At 48.4% G+C, this 11,371-nt stretch overlaps 1 protein-coding gene across 1 annotated transcript; it reads right to left on the bottom strand.

The window, feature by feature from the left end:
* Positions 1 to 5,502: 5,502 nt before the first annotated feature.
* On the bottom strand, positions 5,503 to 6,855 carry FOXD2 (forkhead box D2). The gene is given in 3 exon segments (XM_032217928.1): positions 5,503 to 5,976; positions 5,978 to 6,030; positions 6,033 to 6,855. Coding segments are annotated over 3 exon segments (1,350 nt in total).
* Positions 6,856 to 11,371: the final 4,516 nt, after the last annotated feature.

Raw genomic sequence — 11,371 nt, forward strand, 5'->3', positions numbered from 1 at the left:
CCCCCATGGTTTGCCCCCGACATTGAACCTGCAAGTTAGTTTGTATCCTGTTATTTGGAAAACGTGGTTGGTCAATTTATACTTCACCTTGTCCTGCAAACCCAGCTGGGGCCTATCTAATTTCCGACAAAACTGCAATCTGACTTTGGTTCAAGACTTACTAGGAACGAAGTGACGGGTCCCAAAGGTCTGGGTCCTCTGAGGCCAAGCAGGTGAAAATCAGACTTCTTTTTGTTTTGTTTTGTTTTGCTTTGCTTTAGAGGCTACAGATCAATCACTTCATGGGGTTGGGGAAACACTTCTGGAAGATGGAGGTGGAGCAGTAATGGGACCAGGTTCTCAAACGAAGCGAACTTTCTTGTTCAGAATGCTTTCCAACCGTCTCCCTAAGGGCGCATCGCCTCTTGCTAGAAGTACAAAAGGGAGCTCCATTTTCTATCATTCTCAGCTCAAGCCTCCAAGGTGAACCCAAGCTCCACAAAAAGCCCCACAACAATTTTTCGGGCAGATGGCATTATCTGAGGGCTCCTAGGAAAATCAGCCCTGTCCGTCCACCCAAGCATTCTGTCCTGGCTTATGTTCAGACGGAGGAGGAGTTCAAAACCAGTTTGTAAGAGGGGGAGGGGGCACATAGTTTCCTTCCACTCTTCCTTATAAATGCCAAGCTATGATTGTTTGCACAGGAGAGATGCAAAGTTCTTTCTCTCACTGGACAAGTCCCCTCACTGGGAAGGTATTCTGTTCAGTTCGACGGGACTCCCTGGCTGCAGAGACCGGTGCGATACTTGAGTTGAACCACTGAGGGGAAAATGAAGAAGGGGGTGGGAGCTCATCACGCAAGAGTCAAGACACGCGTCAGTCCTTCACAAAATGATTTCCTCATTCTGCCCCAGGGAAAACGGGCTGCTAACGATAGCCTCCACAATGACAAATTCCAGATGTCCTTTTTTCTCACTTAAAAAAAGGGGGGGCATTAGAAACACGCCACTCACTGGAGCTTTGGTAGACAAGGCCCAGCTTCAGGGAGGAATAACATCCTCAGAGTCCTTTGGGGGGGGGGCTGACTCAGCAGCTCCCACATTAAAAAAGAGGCGTTGAGGAGGCGGTTAAAAACTGAAATCCAGCAGGGAAAAATATTACAGACCCTTCGGACTACCTTTGGATTGCGATCCGATTCCACCTGAAGGCGATGAATCCAACAGCCTTACTAAGTTGCTTGGGAACATTAAAGCGGGGGGAGGGGCGAGATCTACCACATTTTACCTCTAGATAAAAACTCTATGGTCTCAAGATCCCAAGTGAGCCTAGCTTTTCTAGAAGGCAATTCGACGCGTTCCTTTCAAGCAGAAAGGAAAAGGCAACGAGAAGCCAGAGGCATTCATGGTGTGTTAGTTTGCTAGAGATACGCGCCAGGATTTCAGGGTGCAATCCGCTTTCCAGCCTATCTACTTTACAACCGCGCTTATGAAGCTACGCGCTCGGAAATAAGCAGCTTTAGGCTCCCTAACCTTTAGCCCTGGAATTATATTTGAAAGGGACGGCGAGCTTTAGTTTCTCCAGCTCTCCCAACACTCCATCCAAATGCGGCCGTGCACCGTGTAGCCTCTATCCACGCTAAATCTGTGGTCTGTGGAAACACTTCCGAAATTCGGGCAGAAAAGATCGGAAAGCAATTCCCATTCTACGTGAAACAGCGGCAGGTTCAGCCGGAAATGAGTATTGAAATTGTAATGGGAACAAATCGCGACACCTTTGAGGACGCTGCAATCGCAGGCCTCGTCTGGGGCGAATCGGGGAGACCGCGTAAATATGGCTAGGATTGCGCCGACCCTCCCCCATCCTTTTCGTAGGTTTATGCCGATTTTGTTTCCAAGATTACCACAACCATGACCCGCTAGTCAATGCGGTTTATTTGAAAATTTAGGCCGTTAACATCGCGTTAATCGAAGAGCAGACAGCCAAGAACTTCAGCGGACATCTCACCGCTTTTCTTGTTTTCCCTCAAGAAAAAAAATCTACGTAAATTAGTATTGGGCTTGGAATTAATTTTACCCGGTTGATGAATCCTAGCTGCATTTCCATACCAGCCTGCGTTTACTCTTGCTTTCTCTCCCAAATGGGGTGCTGTGTTGACGGCTTTCTTATTCTTACTCCATCTTTTCACAGCCCCTAGTCTCAGGCACACACACACAAAGGAAAGAAATTTTTAAAAAATCCTCAGAGCTGTTTGCTTCTCCAGTTTTCCAGACGGTCAACTAACTTAGCTGGAGCTGGAAATGGATGCCCAAGAACTCTCCGCGGGCAGTGTTTGGCATAGTATAGTTTAACAATTTGGATAGATTTTGGGGGACACACAGAGAGAAAGAGTGAAAGAAGCGCCCCCTCCGCAGATCAACAGAAAAAAATCCCAAAGCTCTTTCCATTTGTAACCATGTGCTCAGCAATCTGGAAAATAGATTCATTTTGCCTCCGCTGCCTCTCTTTTCTTCCCCTCCCCACCTTTCCCGTGTCTTGCCTTGTAGCCTCTTTGTGGGGACTGGACATGAAAGGCAAGGACCAAGTGTCTGACAGGGGATCCCTTTTCAAAAGCAAATGTGGGCTGGGGGGACGCAAGTCCCCTCGCTGGGCCAGCAGGGAGGGCTAGACTCTTTTCAAGGAGCAACATCAACAAACTCGGGAAGGCTGGTAAGGAGGGGGTCGGTTCTGCATTGAGAGAGAGATGGAAAATGCTACAAGAATCGTCTCTCTTCTGTAATTTTCTTTTTTTTCCCCCGTAAAAAGCCACCCACCCACCAACTCCCACTCATTTACCTCTGCCTTCACAGGCCCTTCTCCAGGGGAGAATCTATTAGAGCCACAAAAAAGCCAGTAAATGAATATTTTAAATTAGAGGGAGGGGTGAGTGGGTTGGTTTATTCACTTATTCAGGGTCATTCAATAATAATGATTTTTAAAAACCTGACAAGACATGCTGCCTGAGAGATTAGGGGAGCATTTTGTTTCAAACAAAACCTGACGTTTTCAGATTTGGCCAAAATATAAAGAGATTTCAGGGCATGGGCTGGCTAAGAAAGGTCACTTCAACCTTTTCGGTTCAGAAAGAACAAACTTACATTTTTCGTCCTCCACCTCCACTCCCCTTTTCGTATGTCAACATTTCCAATTATAACAAAAAGGGGAGTGGGGGATATAGTTTTCCTCTATTAACTCCCTGGGAATTTCAAGTAATTTTGGAAAACAAGAACATAATTAGTTTTGTTTTGTTTTGTTTAGTTTATTAGTTTTGTATGCCGCCCACTCCCGAAGGACTCCGGGCGGCTTACAATAAAAAAGGGAAGGGAGATAAATAAGACAATACAAAATATAAAATACCACAACATTCACAATTAAAGTGGGGCTGGATACTTCAACAGCCCCAGGCTTGCCGGAACAGCCAGGACTTAATAGCATTGCGGAAGGCCGGGAGGGTAGTAAGGGTCCGGATCTCAACAGGGGAGGAGATCCAGAGGGCTGGAGCTGCAACAGAGAAGGCCCTGGGGGGGTCGCCAGCGGGCATTGGCTGGCAGATGGAATCCGGAGAAGGCCTAGTCTGTGCGATCGAATCGGTCTTTGGGAGGTAATTGGCAGGAAGCGGTCTCTCAGGTAACCAGGTCCGATGCCATGCAGGGCTTTAAAAGTAACGACTAGCACCTTGAAGCATGTCCGGAGACCAATGGGCAGCCAGTGCAGCTCGCGGAGGATAGGTGTAACGTGGGTGTACCTAGGTGCACCCACAATCGCTCCCGCAGCTGTGTTCTGGACTAACTGAAGTCTTTGAACGCTCTTCATAATTGCCACATGTAATGTCGCAAGTAAAAATAATGCATAACTCCTTATAATAAAAATAATATTTTAGGTTTACAACCCAAAAGTACGACTTTAAAAGAAATAGAAGGGACGGTAGCAATAAACTAATTTTAGAGTTCATTAAAAAAGGCAAGGAAGGAAAAGTTATGGCAAACCCACATTTCATTCGTAAGCTACAAATATTTACCTGGCTCATTTTATCCTGTTGTACTTAATGGGAAACATTTGTTTTATAGATTACATTTCTGCTCAACAGTAGCTGAACCCTGACTTTAATTTTTGTCTGTAGTCTAGTACGCCAATTTTATATGTACTTCTGCTCAGAAGGAAGCCTCTTGGGGGTCCAGGCAGTGGAGTCTCTGAACTTAGATTTTGAGAACGGTTTGCCCTGGCTAACTGCAAATGAAGGCATTGCTTTCCCTTAGCTTTTAACAATATCTAAATAAATTCATCCACTCTGCAGATCTTTTTCACTTTCAAAGATCTAATACTACTAACACAACATTTGTTTAAAAAATTACAAAAGCAAATAGCAAGACCCGCTGGGTTCCTTTTAAGAGAAATCACAGACATTTATTAATTTACACCAGAGGTGGACAAAAAAAATGTGTTGCCTTTTCCACATCTAATCATTCACAATTCTTCCAATAAAATAGGAGGGAAACACAACTAGTGGGAAGAGAGCAAAATAGCTCTGGTGCACAATGTATACATGCCAATGAGTCCCGGTACACTGAACACACATACATACACACACATATGCGTGCACACACACACTGAAGGAGAGTGGAGAGGAGGTGGGAGTTTTGATAACAGAGGATTTGCTGATATGGCCTGATTTTTAGTGATATGTATTTCAAATCTCACTTAAAACGTAAATTGATTTATACACTTTTAGGAAACATTGAACTATTAAGGATACGCAAGAGGATTTTTTTAAAAACTTCAAAAAATGGGAAAATACAGACATCAGAACTATTCAGGGAAACTGTTTAAATGCAAAGTCTCACAAGTGCCTCTCACCCCCCCCATACACACACCCAAGGAGGCACACCTGGGAGCACAAACAGAATGCAATGGGATTTGCCCCCCAAAAGCATGAATTAACCCCCACCACTGTCAGTTTAAAGTTAAGCCCTTGGAACAAGCCCGGCTTCAAACCAACTATCTGGGAAGTCTGCATTAAAGATTTAAATTGAATGGAGTAACTTTACAGAGTATAAGGCAGTTATACCCCAGAAGTACCGACCTGCTAATGGATCCATACTTGGAAGGCCATTCCAATAAATCCAACTAAAATAGCACCACCTGGACAGTTTAGGACTGCAGCCTTAATTAAATGATTTCACTTTTGCTTTTTTTTCCTTCCAAGCTGCCAGAAATCATTTTATAAGAAAGACTAATTTTAAATAGGTCTTTTGGCTCAACAATTTCTCTCCCCCTACTTACATACCCCGCCATTTGCTAAACCACAACCCCAGAGGAGATACACACACACACACACACACACACACACACACACACGCACAAAACGATCCAGATGCCAGATGCCACCAAAAAAAAGTTCCTACCTTTCAAAACACAATGGGAGGACAATAGAGGAAGATAGATAGGAGGGGGAATGTTGATTGGGAAGGGGGGCCATTGTGGCTGCCTTTAAAAAGGACAATTGCTGAGGTTTGTAAGTTTACTGGAAAAGTTTTGTCCCGATTGCAGGAGTGCTTCGTGGGTGAGGCTCAAGTGGTTCGGTAAGGGAGTCAGAGCTGGAGACAACATAGCCAGGACCTGCGCTTGGCTCCCAGCATGGCCCGCCGGGAAGGGCGAATCTGTAGCGCTGACCGCGGAGCTACTGGAAGGCGGAGGGGCCGCGCCGCCACCGCTTCCAATGATATTGTCTATGGAAAAAGAAGGCCTGTTGCCCGTTCCCTGGTCCGTCTTGAGGCTCTGCAGGAGGGAGGCGGTAGGGGTAAGCTGCCCCGCCGGGTAGAAAGCTTTCCTGCAACTTAGATCGCCGCCCAGGAAAGAGGAGAGTCCGCTGGAGAAGACGGACGGGGCGGTCGCCGTGGCCCCAGGGCCGGGCGGCGCAGGGAGGGTGCAGGAGGAAGTCTGGAAAGAAAACGTCCCCGCCGTCCCTCCGCCTGCGGCAACCGGGTGGTGGTGATGATGGTGGTGATGGTGGAAACTCTGCAGCTGCAGCCCGTAGTTGTAGCCATAAGGTCCGTAGGCGAAGCCCGGCAGGAAAGTCGCTGGGTCGGCAGCGGCGGCCGCGGCGCGCAAGAGGAGCTCCGGCGGCTGAGGGTGGAGCTGCTGCTGCTGCCTTTTGAAGCGTTTCCTCCGGCGCAGGAAGGAGCCGTTGTCGAACATATCGGCGGACTCCGGGTCCAGAGTCCAGTAGTTGCCCTTGCCCGGGTTGCCCGGCTCGCGGGGGATCTTGACGAAGCAGTCGTTGAGCGACAGGTTGTGGCGGATGGAGTTCTGCCAGGCCGGGAACTTCTCGCGGTAGTATGGGAAGCGGCCGCTGATGAACTCGCAGATCTCGCTCAGCGTTAGCCGCTTCTTGGGGCTCTGCAAGATGGCCATGGTGATGAGGGCAATGTAGGAGTAGGGCGGCTTCACCAGGGGGTTTTTGCCGGCTCCTGAAGCGCCGCTAGACGGCGAGGAGGAGGAGGAGGAGGAAGAGGACGAGGCAGACGCCGGGCCGGCCGCCGACCCCGCCGGAGCCGCTGCAACGACGTGATTGTCGCCCAGCGTGGCCTCCGGGCCTCGCTGGACTGGGGACAGCCTCACCCGCAGCGCCTGTTTGGGGAGGAGGCGCAAATCATCGTCGTCTTCCTCTTCCTCCTCCTCCTCTTCCTCGCTAAACTTGGTCTGCTCGTGAGGGGGCCCCACCACGTCGATGTCGGCATCCTCCACGTCGGACAACGACTCGTCCTCCTCATCCTCCTCCGGTGAGGGGGCCGCCAGCAAGCCACAGGGGCGGCTGCTCCCGCTGCTGCAGCCCAGGGTCATGATGGTGGTGCCACCGCCGCCACTGCTCCGGCCGACTGCTTCTGCCTCCGGGTCGGGCTGCTCGGCTAGGCCACCCCCTAGCGGCGGAGCGAGGGAGGAGCCCGAGGAGGAGGAGGAGGCGCCCTCGCTCCCCGCGGCCGGGCCGAGAGCAACAGGCGCTCCCTGCAGTTTCTCTTCCCTCAGGAGGGCAAGGCAACCGGGGTTGGGGGCGGCGGGAGGAGGAGTGGCGGGAGGGCAGGGGATTGGGCCAGGGGTGGCCCCGGGCGGGGAAGAGGGATAGGGAAGGAGCGAAAGGATTGTGAGAGGGGGGGACGGGACAGAAAGTGTGGGGAAAGCCACCGCCTTTGCGCGAAGCTCCCGCCGGCCGGAACGTCGCGCAAGCACTGAGCCGCCGAGGCGAGCGCCAGGAGCTTTTATAGCGCGGACAGCGCGTCACGTGTCTTGGCGCGCGCAAAACAGACCCGCCGCTCGCGCTCCTCGGCTGAGGAGTGTTTGAAGCCCCCCTCCCCCTTCGCGCGCCCTCGCGCTCCACTTCCCTCCCCCTCGGCCTGTTGGTTGCGCCGGGCTTGCTTTTGATAAGCCCGGTGCAACGCTTCGGATTTTATTTTATTTTATTTTATTTGGGGGGGGGGGGCAAGCCCGGCTCGCAGCACGCCATCTTTCCAATTGGCGAGACGGGTCACTAATAGCCGGGGTCAAATCTGAGCCCCCTCCAAAATAACGGATGGCTCTCTGCTGCGCTTTCGATGAACCAAAAACCAACAGTTAAGCGAATTGATTTAAAAGACTCATTTCTGCAGGACTTCCAACGGCCCCACTGCATGTAAACGTAAAGCGAATTATTTCTTTCAAAAAAAGCATTGAGGGTTTCACCCGGAACCTGGTGACATCTACGGGAGATGGAAGCCTGGCACTTAGAAAGCCTGTTTATTTATTCCCATTGAAGAGCGTCCCGGAAAGAGTTAGAAAATGCGGTTTCCATTTTCTCCTCTGGGATGATGGAGGGACTGAAAGAGAAAGACCAGCTCAAAGTTACACTTGAGACTCCTGATCCAGGATTTGAACTCAGATTTATCCTCGTCCTCCTTGAAGCATTTTATTGCTCAGAAGCAATATTGAGAGTAAACCCGCAGGATTTGCTGTTTTCTCCGGAGGAGTTTTCTTTCTAATTCCAGAAACTGATACAAAGGCCCAATCAGCAGGTTCCTGCGGGGTGGGGGGAAGGATACCGAAGGATAAGAAGCGGGGTATCTGAATGCGAGCGAACAAAGCCAGCGCTGGCTTCTCCCCTTGAGCTCCTTGCAAAATATGTGTTCACATTTATTTATTTATTTATTTGTCATGTTATACGTGGATTACCAATATGTGTTGAAAATATCATAGACAAGGAGAGTGCAAAACAACAACAACCCGGAATCCCCCCCCCACTCCCACAACTTGTGAAGCGGGTTACTTTTAAACCCCCGAAATTCTTATTTGCGCATTACTTTAGGATCAGAGCTGCGCACTGGAAATAAATTCCCTTGGGAGGGAATTGGAGGAGACTTCCCTCATCTGGACGGGGGGGGGGATTTCTTAGGAGGAAAAGAAGCATCGCCCATCAGGAAGAGTCGACTCTAGATGGTCCAGATGCAAATCCTGCTGCCTAGAGCCGAGCTGATTTGTGGCATTGCTTAAAGTAATAATAACCAGCCGTCAACAGATTGAGACGTGCGGGCACGGCCTTCAGCTGAGCCCTTCTCATTCATTTCGCTCTTAGCTCCCACGGGAGCGAGAAGCGGGCGCTTCAGTTCCGAGGAGAAAGCTGTCCCCCGAGGCTCTTCAGCTTGAGCTGAAGTACTTCGCCCCTCGAGGCAGGCCCGTTTTTTTAGTCTCGGACAAACAGCAGCTGCCGGAGAAGGATCCAAACGCCCCCTCTTGCCCGCTCCATTTTCATCCGCCCCACTTGGAAGCCGAACAAAATGCGGCGGCGGCGTATAAGTCGTTTTGTTGGGTTTTGCCTTGTAATGTGGAGTGGCGTGGTGGGGGGCGCAGCCTTCGTTCTGGCTTTCCAGCCTTCCTCCCGATCGATGATGGCCTTTCTTGACATACTTGACATTCATACAGATTTCCCAACAAAGCGCCTTCAAGATCCGAGGAAACGATCGATCGATTCACATTTGAAACGATCAGAACGCTGGATGTTCTGAAAACGCTGCTCTCCAGCTGCTTAATGTTGGGAATAATTTTCAGGATCGTATGCAACCGGGACACGGGTGTTACTTTAAAAAGAAACAGGAATATGTTGACTAGTTTTTTTTTAAATCTACATTTTGCATAAGGCTATTTTTTCTTTATCCGTATATTCCTTTGTACTGTGCATCTTCGTGTGTGTAACTGCCCTGAGATTCCGAACTGTTACAACAGGGAGGCGGGCGGGGGTGGGGGTGGGCAGAGAGAAACCCCACACAGCTGTTAGCTCAGAATTCAGTCCTGGTCTTTGAGGGATGCAGCCGTTCTGAGTTTGTAGCACTGGCCCAGTGGCGACGGCGAGGCCGACCACACACGGCGCCACGTGTCTGCTTTGTGTCCCGACTTAGAGTTTGTCAAAAACTCACGGAAGCAAGATATTCCCAAAGAAGCCGGCGTCCAGTTTTGGCGCAAGCGAATCTGGTCCGGGTTTCTGTCCCCGGCCGATTAGTTAGAGGTAAAACACGGGAAAATCTGTGGAAGTTCACGGCTGGGCGCAGCGGACGAGAATAGCAAGATTTTATCTAAAATTTATGCAGGAAAAAAGGGAAAGTTGAGTCAGCTAGAGCAGGGGTCACCAACCTTTTGGATCTCAGGGACCACTAAATTCATAATTTTAAATCCAGTTGACCGCTAATATGGTTTTTTTTAAAAGATAAATACTATTTAGTGAAATATAAAAAATGCAAATAGTTTTTCTGTGGACCACCTCAATTTTCTCATGGACCATCAGTTGGTAACCACTGAGCTAGGGTGTTCTTCTGGCCAGTGGAGTTTTCTGGACCGTTTTCCATCCCTAAAGAGGTTCTGTGTGAGGCTAAACCTTCAAGAAAACTAAACCTGTAAGTCCGGAGCCCATTCTAGTCTATCTAGATAGAGATCCTCTATCCGATCTCTCTGTTTCTTTGAGAAGTCAGAGGAAACTTAAGATATTTATCTGGATGTACAGGATGATTTGTAGAATCCCGTACATCTGACTTCTTCCCAGAAGAAATTTCGGCTTTTTCTATAAACCGAATTAAGTACCTTTAGGGGAGATTATGTCTGTGTTTGGTGGGTCCTGCAAGCAGTAATGGAAAGAAAAATTAATTATTATTACCATACTTTGGGATGGCTGAGGGATCCCACGCCTGAACTGGGGTAAAGCTAAGCTCCACTCACACTTCGTTTCGCACGAAAGCGATTTCTGCCTTTTGAACTGAGCTAGAAATTAGAGCCCATTTTCCTAACGCCAAATCCGAGAATAAAGTAGATTTTCATCGCCTTCATTGAAATCAATGGTGTTGATTCTTTGGGCATCCTAAAGCCTGCGTTGAGTTTCATTTAGAACAGGCAAACAGCTTAACCTCCTTCCTAAGTAAACTTGCGTCAAGAGCAACTCAATAGAAGCCGATTCCATAGAAAAGTATGGAAACTTTTGCACATCCCCCCCCCCCAGCGTAGTGGCTAGAACTGCGTTCTCTACCCAACATTGACTGGTTCAAGGAGCAGATAATAGATAATTTTATTGCGGCCATTAACCAACCCAGGATCATATAATGTAGATGTCTCCTCCTTCTCGTCTATTCATTGCTAATAACAAAAGCTAGCGCCCAGGTATTATATACAAAAAAGCAAACGTGGAAGTGGAATGAAGAGCGTTGTATGTAAACAGGGGGAAAGAGCCACAACCGGTCATTAATACAGGGTGATAGAGATGGGACTACTCCCTCTCCAGGATCCTGAGCTCATCAATGTCTGTGAATGATAGATATCATGACCTTTTAAGTAAAGCTGACAGAGGTGGATTGTTAATTTAGTCTGGGTCTGCACTATTTTCTAACATTGGTTTATCTAAACACAAGTTCTATAACATGCTATGCCCAAACAAGTAAATAGAATCATGAATTAATGGGATGATGTAGTGCCAAGTTACTTGGCAATTGGCTGACCAGCAAAAACCCAGTCTTACATCAGCGTAGACCAATGGAACTCAAGTTTTAGGACCTAATTCCTTGTTAACTATTCCTCTCTAACTTGTATTTTGGACTACAGCTCCCATCATCCCAAGCCACAGTGCCTGAAACAATGGGAAGGATTCCTATACATACTGGAAGGCAATATGTTTGGAGAGGATTCAGCTAGATTTGTAAAAAAAAAAAAAAAAGAACCACAGCTGGCGTTTCAAACTATTTCCATATTGATGGCTAACAGCAGGACACTATGCGTCATTTACGAATAAAGACAAGCTTTTCTGTCATCACAATGGCTGAGTGACGCCATAAATCACTAGTGTGGAAAATGTACA

Source organism: Thamnophis elegans, chromosome 5 (genome assembly GCF_009769535.1).
Source record: "Thamnophis elegans isolate rThaEle1 chromosome 5, rThaEle1.pri, whole genome shotgun sequence".
NCBI lineage: Eukaryota > Metazoa > Chordata > Lepidosauria > Squamata > Colubridae > Thamnophis > Thamnophis elegans.